At 43.6% G+C, this 18,521-nt stretch overlaps 1 protein-coding gene across 2 annotated transcripts in view; it reads right to left on the reverse strand.

Annotated features, from left to right (window-relative positions):
* Nucleotides 1-9,437: 9,437 nt before the first annotated feature.
* CDADC1 (cytidine and dCMP deaminase domain containing 1) overlaps nt 9,438-18,521 on the reverse strand; it is a 36,426-nt gene continuing 27,342 nt past the window's right edge. Inside the window, exons 9-10 of one of the 2 annotated variants that reach the window (XM_069467277.1) lie at nt 14,356-14,416; nt 9,438-9,681 (exon numbers count right to left, since the gene is read on the reverse strand). In XM_069467277.1, coding sequence (XP_069323378.1) covers nt 9,608-9,681; nt 14,356-14,416 — 135 coding nt within the window. In that variant the 3' untranslated portion in view covers nt 9,438-9,607. Of the gene's footprint in view, nt 9,737-14,355; nt 14,417-18,521 lie in introns of both variants that reach the window. The other variant, XM_069467278.1, reaches the window with a different exon arrangement.

Genomic DNA, 18,521 nt, shown 5'->3' on the forward strand with positions numbered 1-18,521 from the left:
TCTCCGCACAAGTCCCAAGTGATCTTTTCACGGGACAGACCCGGACACCGTTCTCCCCCGCCCCAAACCCTCCACTGGCCTCCCCAACACTCAGACCCGAATCCAAAGCCCCGACCACGGTCCTCAAAGCCTGCAGCATGTGGCTCCGCTGTCCCGCGCCCACTGGGGCCTCAGTCCCCACAGAAAGGCTCTGCCCCGCCAAGGACCCGTCTACCCCGCGTCCTGCACCCGCTGCTGCTGCTTCTCGTCCTTCCTGTCAGCTAAAATCCCCCCTCCCGGGCTCCCCGGACCCCGCGCAGGGGCCGCCCCCGCGACGCCCGCCGCCGTGCGCTGGGGTGCAGGGCAGGGTCTTTCTTCATGAACAAATGCTCTACTGGTATTTTTGAGTGAACACGTGACTCATTCTTTATGAACGACAATTTCTCTTGCGTCTTTCTCTCCATCGCATCTCCCAGCTTCACCCTGCGGCCTCCCTCCCGCGCCCCCCACGCCTGCCAATCAATCGTCTCCCGAGACTCCACCCTCTTTCTTAAAATCCCCTATAGCTCCCCATTGCTCCTCAGAAGTGCTCCCAAGGCCCTTGGTGGTTTCACTCTCTCTCTCCTTGCGGCCCATGCTACAACCGCCTGCTGTCCCCAGTGTGCCTACTTTCCTTCTGCGCCCCCTCCACCCCACCCCACCCCTGACTCCAAAGCCCCTCGAATCCAGCAATGCTCAAATTCTAATTTCACTTCGAAGCAGCATCTGAATCAATTTCTGGGCCATGCAGCCCTCTGGTGGCTAAAACAAATAACGTCTTTATTGTATTTTTCCTGTCGGGCCCTTTCTAATTCAACATCAGTGTCTTGGATGGGACGGAAGCGCCACTGATCAAGTGACTGAGTGACTTGAGTCTGACAGGGATGCCTGACCGGTGGATAGAACAAAACTAACAAGGAGAGGGGCAGGCTGCGGTGCTGGGCTGCATCTAACCGGGGCTGGATTTAGCAAGGGCATGTGTGAAGTCCTCTGCCCGAGCATGAGTGCTCAGACAAGGATTTCTGGCGCCCCAGCTGCGCTCGCAATAGCTTCCCGTCTGGAGCCCTGGCCACTCTGTCCCCCACACCGGTCTTTCCCCCACTCCATCATTCCCTGCAGAAAAGCAGCAGCACCCCCGGGGTGGGGGGGGGGCTGTCGAGGGGACACAACTGCAACTGGGAAGAGTCATGGGTTGGGGACAGTTGGCAGCACTCTGGTGGCGCTTGAGATCATGGGAGGGGATGGGGTCCCCGGAGAGAAGGAAGCAAAGTAGGAGGCAGGGAGGGCACGAGAGAGATCCTGGGAGGAGGGGAGAGAGGAGAAGCCCAGAAACAGGCTGGGGCCAAGGATATCCCCAAGAAGGTGATGTCATGAAAGCCAAAGGAGCGTCTTAGGACAGGCTGATCCAGCCACAGATGGCAGTAGGGACAGTAGGGTTTGCCACTAGGAGTGGAATGCACTTTTCCCTGGCAGGGTGGGCGGGAAGACAGCGGGGGTTCCTGGAATAATGACAGATGAGGATGTTGAGAAAACTAGTACAGGCTTCAGGTACCGTGGGGAAAGGAATCCCAGGGTGCAGGGAAGTCTGTGTTTTTGCAAAGTTTGGGAAATGCATCGTTTAGCAACCGCTGCATAACAAGTCCCCTGAAATGCAATAACTTTAATAAAGCCAATGGTTGTTCTCACAAGTCTGCGGGTTGGCTTGGGGTCACCTGATCCAGGCTGGGCTGGCCAGGGTGGCTCTGCTCCCTGTGTCTGGTGATGGCAGAATCACAAAAGAGTGAGTGGAAGCACTCAGGCTTCTCGAGGCCTAATGTCAGAACTGGCACAAGGACATTTCCAAGCCACAGTCGAGGGTGGGGAAATCCACTCCACCTGTTGCTGGGAGGGACTCACAGAGCCGTTTGGTAAAGGATGAAAAATGGGCCATTAGTGCCTTCTACCATGGGAGCCAAGCAGAGGTACAGATGGAAAGATGACGTCAGAGAGGGAGAGGCTGGACAAAATGTGTGAATATTGGGAAAATGGGCAAAGGCATTGTGTTTGGAACACAAGGAGCAGGTTTGTGTGCTGGTGCTGCCAGTTACTAGCAGAGCAGCCTTGGCTACATCGTTTAACCTGAGACTCCGTTTCATTACCTGGAAAGTGGAAATGGTAATCCTACTTCATGGTGTGAAAATTAAATGTGGCAACATAAAAAGCGCTTCACTATAAAATGCAAACCTATATATATCGACACAGTAAGTTTCCGGGAGAGGTGGGAGGCCGTCATGGGACCTTGGGAACACAATGCTATTTTCAAGTCCTGGAGGGCATTCATGAGGCAGAGGGCGGACACAAAGAGGTCTGTGTTATAGACCAAGGACTCATGATAGAAATGCGGGCAGTGGTGGGGGAAGAGTTTGTTCCATAAAAATAACATTTTAATAATGAGGACCGTCCAAATGTGGCTTTAGGAGGTGGTGATTTCTTGGTCGCTGCAGGTGCTGGAGCAGAGCCTGGGTGACTGTTCTCTTTGGAGGAGAGTCAGAGAGGAGATGCAACCCCCACAGTGGTTGGGTTGATCAGTGGCGCTCAACAAAGGAAAGCCCCTCATCCCAGCCCCCAGGGTGAGTTCTGTTGTCAAAATTTCTGGATGACTCAAATGGCCTTTGGTGGGCATGGGCCAGGGATGCTACACCTCTGGCAACGCTCAGGCCAGCCCTAAACAATGGAAAATGATCGCACTCAAAATGCTAACAGTGCTCCTGTGGACAAACACTGCACTAGGTGGATTCAGAGTTCTAATCTTTGGGGAAATGCATGTCCAGGTTTTAGCAAATATAACCAGCACCCTGCCACCCCCCACGCACACCTTTTTTGCCAACACCTCATTGCCCTTACTGAAAAAGTATTTGACTTCAGAAAAATCTTAGATATGATTAAACAAGAAAAGCGACAACAGCAAAACATTACGGTCCATTTAAATAGTAAAATCATACTCAAAGTTTTATCAGAAAGTCACAAAAACACATGATCATTGGGTAATGGGCTATGAAAAGGTTGTCAGGTACATAAACCATTGACTATTCTAGATTGTAAAAAGAGGTATCTACCCTTTTGGAGGCACCATGTTAGCTGGGAAGTAGGGGTCTTGGGGCTAGAACTTTGCTCAGGGGCCAGGGCAAGTGGCCCCACTCTCAGTGGCATTAACCTCAGTGGTCTGCTCAATCCCTGTGGTGGGCTATTACTGTCATGGTCCCCGGGGAACTACATCTCCCGGCTTCATGCCCTGTGCAGGCCCCTCCACATGGACACCGGGTGTGGCCTACAGCTACCATTGGCCAATGAGCCGTTAGCCAGCGTGATGCAAGGGGGACAGGGTCGGGGGCCGTGGACACTGGGCTTGTCCTCTGGGAGCACTCACTTCCAGAGTCCTGAGCCGCCAAGTTAAGAGGTCTGACCCCCCTGCTGGAAAGACCCGGCCAGCCCCCGTCTGTTTCAGCCATCCAAGCTGAGCACCAGAAACCTGAGTGAAGCCTCTTGGACAGTCCAGCCTCTGTGTCCCAGTGCCCAGTGGGGCACAGCTGAACTCCACTCTCAGCTGAACCCCCAGCGCACACAGTCATGAGTGGCCCCAGCCGGCACCACAGGGAGCTGAGCTGCCCAGCTGAGTCCTATCCAAACTCCTGGCCCACAGAATCATGAAAATAAAAGAGTTGCTGTCTTGCCACTAAATTTTTGGGGGTAGTTTGTCATGTAGCAATAGATAACTGAAATCATCCCCCCTTTGCCCCTCCGTGGAAACTTATGCTTTTTTGGTAAAATAAACACTTCTTTACATCAGTACTCCCACTAGCATATGGGTGCTTCATCAGATTACACTAAAGCCTGTTCAGCTCAGCAGAATGTGTCCGTTCATAAGCCGTTTCAGCATCCAAGGGAGCCAAGAATGGTGAAATTCCTGGTCAACAGAAACTCATGTTTGAGAGAACTCTTTGCATTTTTAATGTCATTGTTCTCTCCTTTCAGAGGTTTCCAAAATATTTCCTGCTTAAGCACGTAGGATTTTTTTTTAAAAAACCCAAACTAGGCCAGGCATGGTGGCTCATGCCAGTCATCCTAGCACTCTGGGAGGCTGAGGCCTGAGCAAGAGTGAGACCGCATCGCCACTAAAAATAGAAAAATTAGCTGGGCATTGGTGGTGCACACCTGTAGTCCCAGCTACTCGGGAGGCTGAGGCAAGAGGATCCACTTGAGCCCAGGTGTTTGAGGTTGCTGTGAGCTATGATGACGCCATTGCACTCTAGCCTGGGAGACAGAGCAAGACTCTGCATCAAAAACAAAAAAACAAAACACTCCCACAAAACTTAAACCAGTACAACTTTCTGGATGCACTGAGTACAGCCTGTGGTAACCTCATGATTATAACAGTAGCGGACATCTGTTTGAAGTGGAGTGATAGGTGCCTGTTTTTGTTGGGAGACCAGTTCTCTTCACTGTAGCTCTCTCTCTTCATTTTCATGAATATCTGATGTCTGTCCATCTCCCCAACTAGACTCTAAGCTCCACCAGGGCAGGGTTTGTGTCTGGGTTCCCTCACCACTGGAAGCGCCCCCCTCAGAGTGCCTGGCTCACGGTTTGTTAAGGAGTCGTGGCAGTGCAAATACAGACCCCAGCGCATCGCTGCTGGTCATCATGGTGGATGAAACCAAGTTGGCCAGAGTTAGGATCTGCTATGCAGAAGCCTCACGGCGCATTAGTTTCCCTTTCTTGGCACTTCACAGCACACACACAGCAGCACGTGCGCATCTTCTGGCGTAGCTCTTCTTCCTGTTCTGTTTTTTAAACTCTGGGGATGTGCACGTCAGACTGCACAGTACTGCAAGCTGTCTGACCCCGATGCACACACTCATCAGGTGGGGCCAGTCTGCTGCCTGGGCTCCACACAGCACAGCAGCCCCCTCCCTGCGCCTTTTGCCCTGGGGATACACACCGGGCCGGAGCCTCTCTGGTGTGGGTGCAGCATTGCGACAAACCATGGCTTCTCCCTGTTCACCTTTGCTTGGACCCCAGTTTCTGAGGATGGAAGCATGGGGGTGGGGGGAGGTGTTCCAGCAAAGTCCTGGCCTGTGTCCTTCTGGACAGACATGTGCTTTCCCTCACAAATCCCTTTGCGCTACACTCACCAATGAGCTCCTGTCCCAAGATGGGCTCACTTCTTTCTTTTTCCTCCCCAGATATTAGGGAGGGTTAGAAATGGACATTCAGGAAGACTAGGGGCAATAAGTTTCACCTACATATCTGAGTGTCACTAAAGATAGAGTTCATGTTTATAAAGAAGGGAGTTGGGACCATTCATTGATTCAGAAATAAAGCTGACCAAACTGAAACGAAAGCTGTAACTCTAAGTGGTAAATTAAAATCACAAATCTCCCACATGTTGGTAGATATGTACACTCACCAGTCTTTACTAAAGAGTTATTTCTACCATTATATAGAAAACAGATTTGATGGTACCATTGTAAAAAGAGATACAGACAATATTTCTTCACTACTTTCTCATTTACATAATCATTACAAATCAAAGTCCATGAATTTGATTGTTGCACATTGAAACTATACTCAAATTATCACAACATTAAAAAAATACTGTAGCAGTCCCTCATCAATGACATTTTCCTTTTCATATTTTGAGCTCCTGTCAAAGATGTTCATAAATTAACTCAGGGGGAGTCCAGTGGGCAAGACCTAAGGTAAAGAGCTGGGAGGTGCTGCTGGCCCACGTTTAATAAGCTGGGTCTGAATGAAAATTGAGCCTGAAGCCACCTAATGGGCCAACTCCAGTAGAGATCAGAGTTAGACTCTAGGACCAAAATACACGGCAAGCCTGGTAAATCGATTCCATTTTTAAAACCTCTTAAAACACATAATCAGAAATAACAAACAGGTAGACACCCAACTGAGATAGTGATCTCCAACAACTTAACTCTTTATCTCCAAAGGTTGTTTTTGAGAAAATCTGTATTTTTTCAGGCATTCTTCATCTAAATTCTTAATAGCCCTTGGCAGGAGAATGTGTACGCTTCTGACACAATATCTTTGGGGCTTACCCCAAGGAAGAGACGCATACTGATATCATGGGGTGGCTATTTGTACTAAAATATATTAATAAAAATGTTAAGCTAAAAAGGGCATGAAATGAAGGTATTCAATGATGTTTAGTCCTAAAAAACAATAATAACCGTCTCAGCTACATGCCAGGTGGCCACTGTCGGCAATAGGAGGATTCCTCAAAATGGGCTGCTCAACACCACTTGCCCTAAAGCGCGTCAGAACCAGACCGCGCCGCAGACCCTAAGGCAGGGCTGTTACCGCATCAAGTCAGGAAGCCATACGAGTAAAAGGTGTATTTTCAAACTCAGTAAGTTGCGGAAGAAACACACAGAAAACAAAAAGCTTTGGCAATAACACAACGAAACTACATAAACCTGCGTCTACTCTGCAGGACAGGCAGGAAGGAAAGCAGGCGAATGCTCAGCGCCACTTACACCAGCCTATTCCGTCACTTAGGCAGTAAACAAACAGTAGAGTTATTCTTTACAAATTACAAATTTACCGTTATCCTCCCAATCTTTTAAATTAAGAAAGACATTATATTTTTTAAGTGCAAATTCTGGTTTCTCAGGCTGAGGCGTGAAGCCTCCTGCCCGTGGATTAGCAGACCCGGGCGGCCCTGCCCCCCAGAGCTTCTCCAGGCCCAGTGGGCTCTGGGCGCGGCCCCGCCGTCCTTCTGTGCGTCCCCAGCCACTTGCTCCCGCTCCCAGAGCAACCATCTGTCTCCACCAATTTCCCTCAGACATTTGTCTCGTCCCCGTCCCCGCTGTCTGCTCGGCAAACCCGTGGGCTCCTTAGGGACCTACCTCGGCACCTCCGCTTCCGTCAGGCCCTTTCCAGGACTCCCCAGAGCGTCTGCATGTCCTCTTGTGACACCGCTGTCCCTACAGTTACATGCACGCCGGGGATTCTCGGCCTTAAAGGTCACCAGAATCACGTGAAGGGTCTGAGTAAACGCCGCTTGCTGGGCCCAGCCCCGATCTCCATTCGGCAGGCCTGAGGTGGGCCCTAAGAACAGGCGTTTCTAACGAGCGCCAGGTGCCGCTGACGCTGCGGGCCGGGACCACGCTCTGGGCATCGCTTTCCTTAATTGCTCAATTCCGTGCTTGCATCTCCCACTAGTCTGTGAGCTTCTCGAGGTCAGGGAGCATTTCTTACACATCTCTTCCCCAGGGTCTAGCCAGCAGTCACTCAGTCCATCAGTAAATTTTTACAGAATGCCTGCTGTGTGCCAGGAACTGCTCTAGGCACTGGGATTCAACAGTTTAAAAAATATATATATTTAAATGTCTATATATCTCCCAGTCCTCATAGAGTTTACCTTCTGGTGCTACACAGTAAACCCTCGATAATTGTCTGTTGAGATCTGACCAGTTGTACGGAAGAAAAAAAAATGGCATTATCATGACCATTTTAATAGTACTATGGAAATGCCAATTTTTCACTTTCTAATCATAGTTTTTTCCCAATTTGCATGCTTCTCCCTTCTGACATCCCATCCCAACGCCCAACATATAAATGCATAAACCTGGCAGTATACCCGGCTTGTGCGTCTTACATAGTATTTGCTGACTGATTTATAAAATATTTGGGGTAGGCGGCATACTTAAAAAACAGCAAATCCAAGAACTTAAGCATGTATAGTTAATATAATAAAGCAATTTGGGGAGGCAGGCAATATCAGCATTTTTATATTGATAAATAGTAAAAAACAGCTTAACTAGGGGTCTTCAAATTAGCATCAGCTACCTCTAAGGGTACCTCCCCTCCTCACCCTCCCCACTCCATGCTTTACACCTGTGTAAAGTATTATGGCAATTCTCAGCTGCCCGGGGAAGTGACTTTGAACTCCCACTGGAGCTAAGCAGGCTGCTCTCCAAGCCAAAGTATGCAGTCAACATTCAGATGGTCCTGAGTATAATTCTGAGAAACTGGTAGGAGGCCACATGATGTCGTGGAAGGAAGAGAACAAACGCAGAGGCAAATGTGACTACCTCCACATGGGAGCCTTCTCATGAAACACGCCCCAGGCCTGTGGGCCATGGGCCTTGGCATCTCCCTCCCTAACCCCACGGAAGCACAAAACGTGTAACCTTCAGCTTTGGACTAATTTTCTAAAAGTTTCTCATCAAATAAAAATAACAGAAACCGCATAGAGCAATTGGGAAGGTAAATGAAATGACCATAATGTTTACTTTCAAGACTTTCAGGCCGGGCGCGGTGGCTCACGCCTGTAATCCTAGCACTCTGGGAGGCCGAGGTGGGCGGATCGTTTGAGCTCAGGAGTTCGAGACCAGCCTGAGCAAGAGCGAGACCCCATCTCTACTAAAAATAGAAAGAAATGATATGGACAGCTAAAAATATATATAAAAAAAATTAGCCGGGCATGGTGGTGCATGCCTGTAGTCCCAGCTACTCGGGAGGCTGAGACAGGAGGATCGCTTGAGCTCAGGAGTTTGAGGTTGCTGTGAGCTAGGCTGATGCCACGGCACTCACTCTAGCCTGGGCAACAGAGTGAGACTCTGTCTCAAAAAAAAAAAAAAAAAAAAAAAAAGACTTTCAGTATTCTTGAGATTGGCAATTGTTTTTATAATAAAAGGCCTCCATTTTTAAGGTCAAGCCATAACCTACCTGTGTTAATTATATGGAAGGGAAAATTATATGGGGGCAGCGCAGCATTTATAAATGGAATTCTAAAAAGGCTAGTTTCAACATTCCAGACTCAAATATTTCTTCTTTGTTAACATCAGAACCAAATTTGAGGTTCATTGTTAGTGATTTCAAGAGTCAGTGATATCAAATAGCAACACTGTCTCAAGGGTAATATTCTCTTCCTATTGCCACCCCAAATCAGTGATATAACTGGACCCTCATCCAACAAGTCATTGTGGTTCTACATATTGAAAAAGATTTAAGAGAAACTGACATTGAAAAATATATACTTTTAAAATGGAGACCAAGTCCACCAACTTTATTTTTATGAGTCATCCTAATTAAGTAAATTCTGACTACTAGAAAGCTTTGGGTATAAATGTGACCTTTTGGTTAGCTATACACTGACTCCCAGAAGATGACATTTATTTCCCTGGAGCAGTTTACTAATTGTCACCCTCGTAATCCAAAGGAATTAGTATTTCTCAAAAGGTGTGGATTCCCTGCAGAAGGGTGACCTCCAGTGTACCAGCCCCTTTCAAATTTAATACAAAATCAAGATAAATAGAAATCAATCCCTGTTAGTGATTACATTGGTCTCAAATTATTGCTACCTCATTTAGTGTAATCAAAGAACACACCACTATATTCTGAAAACACACACATAAATCTAAAAATATTTTCATTTACATTATTCATATCCTAGAAATAAATTAGTGTCCTTAAAAAAACTTTTCAATTATTTGCAAAATCCACCCTTATTTTCTGAGTTAACAAGGCTGAATTTTAGAAGTGCAATAAAAAATTCTTGAGTCCTTCATTCCCATGTAGACGGGCCTTCTCAGTGGTTTCCGAGACACAGCTTCTTGTTCTGGTGCTGTTCTTCCTTCAGAGGGATGGCACTCAACGCTCTGTCTAGCATTCAAGAATAACTTCATGTCAGGAAAACTTCACTTCAAACACATGGGTACTTGTTTCAGCCACATAGATTGTAAAAGCAAAACAATGCTTACGTTAAAGAAATATTCACTTTATTTGATCTTCAAATTCTTAACTGTGAAGAATTGATTCTAAATAACTCACTCTTAGGCAATACAGTATCTAACCTTTTAAAAACTGGATTTACTCAACAGGGTATGGCAAATAATTCATAAAACTTTTTTTTTAAAAGTCCCCATTATTCGGCTGAAAAAAACAAAATGCACCTACCTATCCTGCAAAGGGAAAAGGGACCCGTGTGTGGGTAGGGAGGGTGCGGGGACCTCCCCACCATGCAAACACTCCTCTGTTGCCAGGAAGACAGACTTAACTGATGGGGCAGGCTGGGAAAAGTCTGGCTTCAACCTCTTCTTGGCTTTTGTTTTTAACAGCTTTATTTGTACAACAAAGCTAACGAGTCTAAAATACACAATAAACTGCACATATTTAAAGTCTAGAATTTGATGAGTTCTGACATAAATACACATCCGTAAAACCATCACCATAGTCAAGATGATGAATGTGTGCACCACCTGCAAAAGTCTCCTCCTGGCCCTCGCTCCTGTCTTTTGAGAGTTCTGCCCGCCCTCCAAGCCTGTGTGTTCTTCTCTGCTGTTTCCTTGTCCTAAAGATACCTGGGGGTCAGGGCTAAGCTCACCTGCCAGAGGTCAATCTGGAAAGCCTCCTCTTCCTCTCTCTCTCTCTCTCATCCTATTATGTAATATTTGAAACACACACACACACACATACACACACACACGCACATGTATGTAATACATATTGGCGTTCTAAAGCCTAACAATAAAATGAACACTCAAGAACCTACTACCCCCAAAAGGATTATATCTTCCTAAAATTTGCACTAACTGAATAAAACTGTTAACATAAGGTGGGGTGGGGGCCGGGGTGGAATAATGAACCCACTGCCCAAACTAACAACTAGAACATCACCAATTCCCATGTGCTCTCTCTCTCATCCCATCCCCATTCAGAGGTAACTATTATCTTGAATTTTGTGTTTATCATTCCATTGCTCCTTAAAAATAATTTTACCATTATACTAAATAATATACTATTTGGCTTTTTTTGACTGTAGCCGTAGTTCGTTTACTTTCACTACTATGTGGCAGTCCATTGTGCAATACATTCTTTGTCTCTTTGTCTCTTATACAATATGCAAGAGTTTCTCTAGGGCACATCCTTAGAAATACTGCTGGGGCATGGAGTATGTGCACATTCAGTTTTATAAAGATATTGTTAAATTGTTTTCCAAGGTGGTTGTAAAATTTTCCAACTGGCAACATACAAGAGTTCCTAATGATCCATATCCTCACTGGAACTTGGTAATGACAAACTTTAATCTGCAAATCATTGCTTCAATGCGATCTTAATTTGCATTTCTCTGGCTACTAATGAATTTGATCATCTTTTCATGTGTTTCTTCTGTTGTGAAATACCAACATTTACCCATTCTCTACTAAATTCTCCTTTCTTATCAATCTGTAGGACTTCTTTACATATTATGGAAACCAGTTCATTATCATGTGTGGAAAACATACTCTTCCAGTGGATGGCTGGCCTCTTCACTTCCTATACAATGTCTTTAGGAGAAGAGAAGTCCTTAATTGGAATGTATTCTAATTTCTCAATCTTTTCTTCTGTAGTCAGCACTAACTGTGTCCTGTGTAAGTCATCCTTTCTACTCCAGGTCATAAAGATACTTTATATTTTCTTCTAACACTTAAAAAAGTTTACCTTTTCCTCTTGTGTTTAATTCATATGGAACTGATTTATACATATTATGTGAGGTAAGCCTTCAATATCATTTTGATAACCCATTTCCTAGCACCACATATTAAACAGTCTATTCCTGCCCCTGTGAGTGCGCGGCCCTGTCAGGGATGCTCGGTGCCCCACATTAGTGACTGTGCCACTCAAACTACCAAGCATGCCCATTAATAAACAGGGGCTGAACCTATCACTGAGTTTTTTATTTTAGCCATCATATTTTTTTCATTTCTCTAGATTCTGCCTGATTCTTTTCAAAGTTGCCTGGTCTTTTTTTTTTTTTTTTGGTGGCGGAGACAGGGTCCTGCTCTGTTGCCGAGGCTAGAGTGCAGTGGCAGAATCTAGCTCACTGCAACCTCCCTCTTCTGGGCTTAAGTGATCCTCCTGCCTCAGCCTCCTGAGTAGCTGGGACTACAGGTGCGTACCACCATATCCAGCTAATTTTTTCTATTTGTAGTAGAAATGGGGTCTTGCTGTTGCTCAGGCTGGTCTTGAACTCCTGGGCTCAAGCATTCCTCCTGCCTAGCCCTCCTTGAGTGCTAGGATTATAGGCATGAGCCATTGTGCCTAGCTGCCTGGTCATTTTTTATAATGGCTTGTTCTTTGCTCAATTTTTCAATGGCATCTTTTACTTCTTAAACATTTTATACCATTTTGGTGATCCCCAACCTTTTTGGCACCAGGGACCAGTTTCATGGAGGACAATTTTTCTATGCAGCCTCCAATGCCCGTGATGGGGAGCGGCTGTAAATACAGATGAAGCTTCCCTCACTTGCTTGCCGCTCACCTCCTGCTGTGCAGCCCAGTTCCTAACAGGCCGCAGAATGGTACCCGTCCGCAGCCCAGCAGTTGGGGACCATGGCTCTATTTGATAACTCCAAAACATGAAGTCCTTGGGAATCTAAATATGCTGTTTGTTGTTTCTGTTCACTCTCACTCACAGTGGTATATTTTCTTCTGTGTTTGGTGATTTTTCAATTATGAACTCATGTTTTATTATATCCTGTGGGCCTGAGAGAATTTGCACTTGCCTCTGCCAGGAGGCAGAAGGTGCACCTGAGTGGGAGCATTTTAGCTTCCTTTGAGCACCTCCAGCTTCATGTAGGAGCCTTAGCTTCGATCACCCACCTTGCAGCAGACTCCAGACCTTACTCTCCAGGGCCCAGATTATATAGACATTTGTCCCCAAGGCAACTCTGGCTTTGTGTTTGCTTACTGTTCCTATTCAGATTCTTACAAAATGTTTCATCCTCTTATCTCAATTTTTTTTTTTTTTTTTGAGGGCAATATGGGTGGTTCCTGGGCATTTGCTTGATTTTCTTGAATGCCCTGTGACTCTGTACAAAGAATGCTTGTTATGGCTTATTTGGGCTCTGGTTCTATGTGGTGGAAGAGCACTTGAAAGTAGTCAGTCACGCTGCCTGTCTCCCTTCTGTTTTCTGTCCCTTCCTCTGACACTGTGAGGGTATCCAGCAGCAAGTCCCCGCTGAGTTGACAGACTAATTTGGCCAAAGGTCAAGCCCCAGTCTAGCAACAAAGCTGGTGTTTCGACATTCATCTGTTGAGTCCTGTTTCTATTTCTCAACTGTATCAAAACTTGGAAAGGAACCACACGCTGTATGCTTCCATTTGTATGAAATGGCCAGAACAGAAGAATCCATAAAAACCTAAAGAGTAGTTGCCTAGGGCTGGGGGTTGGGGAGAATGGCAGTGACTGCAAATGGGCATGAGGTTCCTTTCTAAGATGATGAAAATGTTCTGAAATTAGGTTGTGGTGAGGGTTGCACCACTCACTAAACGCCACTGAATTCTATACTTTAAAAGGGTAAATTTGGCCGAGAGTGGTGGCTCACGCCTTGTAACCCTAGCACTCTGGGAGGCTGAGGCGGGAGGATCATTGGAGCTCAGAAGTTCGAGACCAGACTGAGCAAGAGCGAGATCCTGTCTCTACTAAAAATATATAGAAAAAATTAGCTGGGCATGGTGGTGCATGCCTGTAGTCCCAGCTACTAGGGAAGCTGAGGCAGTAGGATCGCTTGAGCTCAGGAGTTTGAGGTTGCTGTGAGCTAGGCTGACGCCATGGCACTCTAGCCTGGGCAACACAGTGAGACTCTGTCTCAAAAAAAGAAAAAAAAATTACATTGTTATTATCAAGAAAACTTATAGTAAACTTCCATTAACCTAGAATCCAAACAATCAGATAACATAGCTACTATTTTTAAATATTATTATAGCACTAATGTCCAAAATTATGTGCCTAAGGAATTGTAAAATTTCCCAAAGATTATATTGCATTCAAAATATCTGTTAGTATGCAGATAATAAAGTTTTGAAAACTAGTAATTCATATATGGTAGCCGTGATGATTCTTAACCAGATTATTTAAGTAACCAGGATGTTTCCATTCTCTGACCAATCTGGGCAAATGTGGCTTTACCCTAGAAGAATGTATCTATATTCATCATTTGGTCATAGATCCATCCATACTAATTATACATATTTTTCCTTTCTTACTGCCCAAGAAGCTTTTGTTTTGGTATAGAAAAGCATTGTTGTCTACTGTTTCATATACATTTAATTTGTACATAATTATTTGTATTAAACTGTAGTTTCTACAGGAGTAATTAGTAATCAGCACTTTTCATAGCACTTAACATATGGTAGATGTTTATGAACAAATTGAATGGCAAAAATTTAACCTGCAAAAAGAATATTCTCCATCTATTAACACCACAATTTCCATCACCAGATCATTAAAATCATCATGTATCCTTTCTCCTCAGCAACAAAGTTAATGTCAACGTGGGATTTGTAAATACTTACTTTCTCTCTTTCCAGGCTCATTTTGTTCAAGACCATAAGCTCCTGATGGATTCAGCTGCCACTGTAAGAGGGCACAGACATTTTATTTATGTGTTTAAAAGGATTTAATAAATGGAATTTCACCATCCTGCTTTTAAATATCAAAACAGCTTTTAAAAAATACAAGGAAAAGCAGTTAGCATGTCCATATCAACAAAGTCCCAATAATGCCACCCTGAGTAACCCTAAATGATATGATTTTTGGGATCAGAGCTGATACTCTTAGAGAAAGCAGGGACCTTAAAGTTCCTTTACATTCATTTTACAGGTAAGGAAGTGGAAGACCAGAGGATTGGAGTGACTCGCCCCCAGTTCCACAATAACTATAGGCAGTGATAGATTAGAACCCGGGCCTGCCCATGCCCAGCCCTATGGAATTAACACCACATCATGTTCTATCTCTAGGTCCTACAGATCCTTATAATAGGTAGAGAAGGCCTAGGTATTAAAGAATGAAAATATGACCAAGATTACCTTGCCTTTTAATGTTGTTATATCATATAAACTATTATTTATATCATATCATTTTATATCATATAATATCACATATCATATTTCCTCTGATTATATACAGTTTTCCATCTCAACCATTCTGAAGGAAATAGGGAAGCCTGAAGATTCTAAGATATTACAGAGAAGATTGAAGCAGCAGAAAAGAAAAATGGAGAGTAATCAGTATCTTACAGCACAGCCCTTCCTTTCTTACCTGGCTAGAATCTCTATCCAAGTCACTAATGACTTAACCAAAAAGGCCACTATCTCAGGAGACAAGATTAAGTACCAATTATCTGGGAGCCTCTTCCATAAGCATCAACTAGTTCATCAGATTAACCAGTTAACATCTTGAGCCTTGAGAGGGGATGAGATACAAGACAAACATTTTACCACATATAAAAAGTCCTTATAAAGGAGGAACATCTAGAATCAGTTGGACACTTATAGAAATGAGATGGCCAGAGTTAGCATCAAGAAAAAAAGAGTACCTAAAAGGGTAGGAAGTTACATAAGAAATTACCAAAAATAAAAAAAGGGGGCATATTTAGAAATACACCTAACCACTAAAATCTCTAAATCTTAATTTCAGCAGAATTACAATTAAAAACCAATAATCTTGAATTTACATTTAAGGATATTCATAAAAAAGTCTTTTTATATCTGTAAAAATGTAGAAACAATCTAGTCCAGCAACAGGGGAATGGTTAAATAAGTTAGGTTAGAATATTGTGTATTATTAAAAATAATTTTTGAGGCTGGGTGCGGTGGCTCACGCCTGTAATCCCAGCACTCTGGGAGGCCGAGGCGGGTGTATCGCTCAAAGTCAGGAGTTCGAGACCAGCCTGAGCAAGAGCGAGACCCCGTCTCTACTAAAAAAATAGAAAGAAATTATCTGGCCAACTAAAATATATATAGAAAAAATTAGCCGGGCATGGTGGCACATGCCTGTAGTCCCAGCTACTCGGGAGGCTGAGGCAGTAGGATCGCTTGAGCCCAGGAGTTTGAGGTTGCTGTGAGCTAGGCTGATGCCACGGCACTCACTCTAGCCCGGGCAATAAAGCGAGACTCTGTCTCAAAAAAAAAAAAAAAAAAAACCACCAAAAAAAAATAATAATTTTTGAAGGATTTTGAATGACAAGAAAATAGAGCAACATGTTAACAGTGGTATCTATGAGTTGTGGGATAATATACGTTCTTTTTTATTTTCCTAGTCTTCTAAAATGAGCATATATTACTTTCATAATAAACAAAAGTAATATGACCTAATAGAGAAAAATCCAAATATATTAAGCAGAAAAAAAAGAATTTGAGAATTAAAATTAAAAACTAATAATCTTGAATTGAGTAAGTGAACATGGATATACACACCCATAAAATCTATTCTTGAAAATAGCATTAAGCCAGGCATTGAGGCTTACGCCTGTAGTCCCAGCTACTCGGGAGGCAGAAGTTGGAGGACTCCTTGAACCTAGGAGTTCAAGACCAGCCTGGGCAACATAGTGAGATCCCATTTCAAAAAGAAAAGAAAATAGTGTTGCCCGCCCCCCCAGGCTAGTTTGCTACAACACCACTTATCTCAAGGTCTATGATAACAAATCAAAAAGAAAATCAAAAATCTTTCAAACAAAATTAATTTACTTTAAATCTTAAAAACAAATATCAATTTACTGACACTCATACCACTTTTTTTTCTTTTCTTTTTTTTTTTTTTGGAGACAGAGTCTTGCTCTTTTGCCCTGGCTTGAGTGCCATGGCATCAGCCCAGCTCACAGGAACCTCAAACTCCTGGGCTTAAGCAATCCTTCTGCCTCAGCCTCCCGAGTAGCTGGGACTACAGGTATGCGCCACCATGCCCGGATAATTTTTTCTATATATTTTTACTTGCCCAGATAATTTCTTTCTATTTTTTTCAGTAGAGACGGGGTTTTGCTCTTGTTCAGGCTGGTCTCGAACTCCTGAACTCAAATAATCCACCCGCCTCGGCCTCCCAAGTGCTAGGATTACAGGCGTGAGCCACCGTGCCTGGCTCATAACACTTTTAATAGTCTAAAAGTAAGAATATAATAATTATTGAAATTCAAATTTAGAACAAATACTAGTATGTATTAATCACTGGAATTTACAAAACTAGGTGTTTTTGCTAACCATCTACATAATATTTCAAGCCAGGCCAGAAGAGGGCAAGGGTGAGAGGATGGACAGCTAGTTTGCATGGGAAGAACAGAGAACAACCATGAGTACATCTTTCCTCTGGAAAAGTACCTGAGTGGGGTTATAACTCCTGGGAGGGTCTGGCCCCAGGAGGCATTTCTGCTTCCCATCTCTGCCCCTGGGGCCTCCCTTTGTCCTCCTGCCTCCTTCTGCTTCTCTTGCCCTATTTTCTGATCTTCTCATCTCTTCATTCTCTTTGCAAATGAAAAGCTACTAAGACCTACCAGTAATCAAGATATTTCAGAATTCTTAATGACCCATTTCTTATCGTCCTGAAGAGCTAGGTCACTTCATCTTTATGAAAAGAATTTGAAAAATCTATTTCTCTACATTCTTCAGGAGGAATGAAGAGACAGAAAACAAAAACACAGAACTAGGAAGTTCTCTGACTAATTAGAAACTGTAAAACAATTAGAAATAAAAAAAAATTGAAAACATTAAAAATGGTTAAAACTTATGATATTTCATATACACACAGAAACTGGACAGTACATTCCTATATTTAAAATTATATATGTGTGTGTGTGTGTGTATGTGTGTATAAATGTTCCAGGCACCCTGGACTCAAACTGATGCATATAACAGGAATGTAAAGCTGAAATTTATAAATAGTTATTTATATTCTTTTTCTACCCACTGCAAATTCCAGTATATAAATGTTACATTAAATGCCGAGATTAAATCATTGGATGTCATAAAATCAATGTATGATTCTGTTGCTATATAGGACATTGCTGGGGCAGCTGGTGACCCCTGGCTGGAATCTGTGGCATAATGGCAGTAATGTATTAATGTTAATTTTCTGATTTTTGTGGTTGTATTGTAGTTATGTGGTTATTCTTCATTTTAGGAAATAAAGGGTGATCTGGTATCATGTCAACAACTTCTTGGAAAAAAACTTCTTTGTAGTGTTTTTATAACTTTTCTGTATGCTTAATAAAGATTGCTTCAAAATAAAGGTTTTTAAAAAACCTAAATAGTAAAGAAGTATAAAGAGGTTTTTTAAAAACATCAAGTAGGAAATTCTATTTTTTTCCTGAGTTTTCTCATGAGAAATGAGTGTGTGTTTGTCTGTATGCGCGCATCTCCCCATCTGTTGGGTGATCTGAAACTATTTTCCCTTCCATCCAGCAATCCAGGACAGAAAGGAGGGACAAGGGAAAAGGCGAGTCAAAGATTTTCTTCTATCAGCCACCAGATGGCACCACAGGGCCCATTTGCTCAAGACATGCAAGGTCAAGGTACAATTCTCTACAGAGATTTTAAGTTCATAAAGCAGGGATCTTTAGCTGAACATTTGTAGTTAGGTTAAGTGCTTGCACATAAAAATAAATCCAATGATAATAATTTGTTGAAACCCTTTATTTATTTATTTTTTTTTTTTTTGAGACAGAGTCTCACTCTCTTGCCCAGGCTAGAGT

Source organism: Eulemur rufifrons, chromosome 4 (assembly GCF_041146395.1).
Source record: "Eulemur rufifrons isolate Redbay chromosome 4, OSU_ERuf_1, whole genome shotgun sequence".
Taxonomy (NCBI): Eukaryota; Metazoa; Chordata; class Mammalia; order Primates; family Lemuridae; genus Eulemur; species Eulemur rufifrons.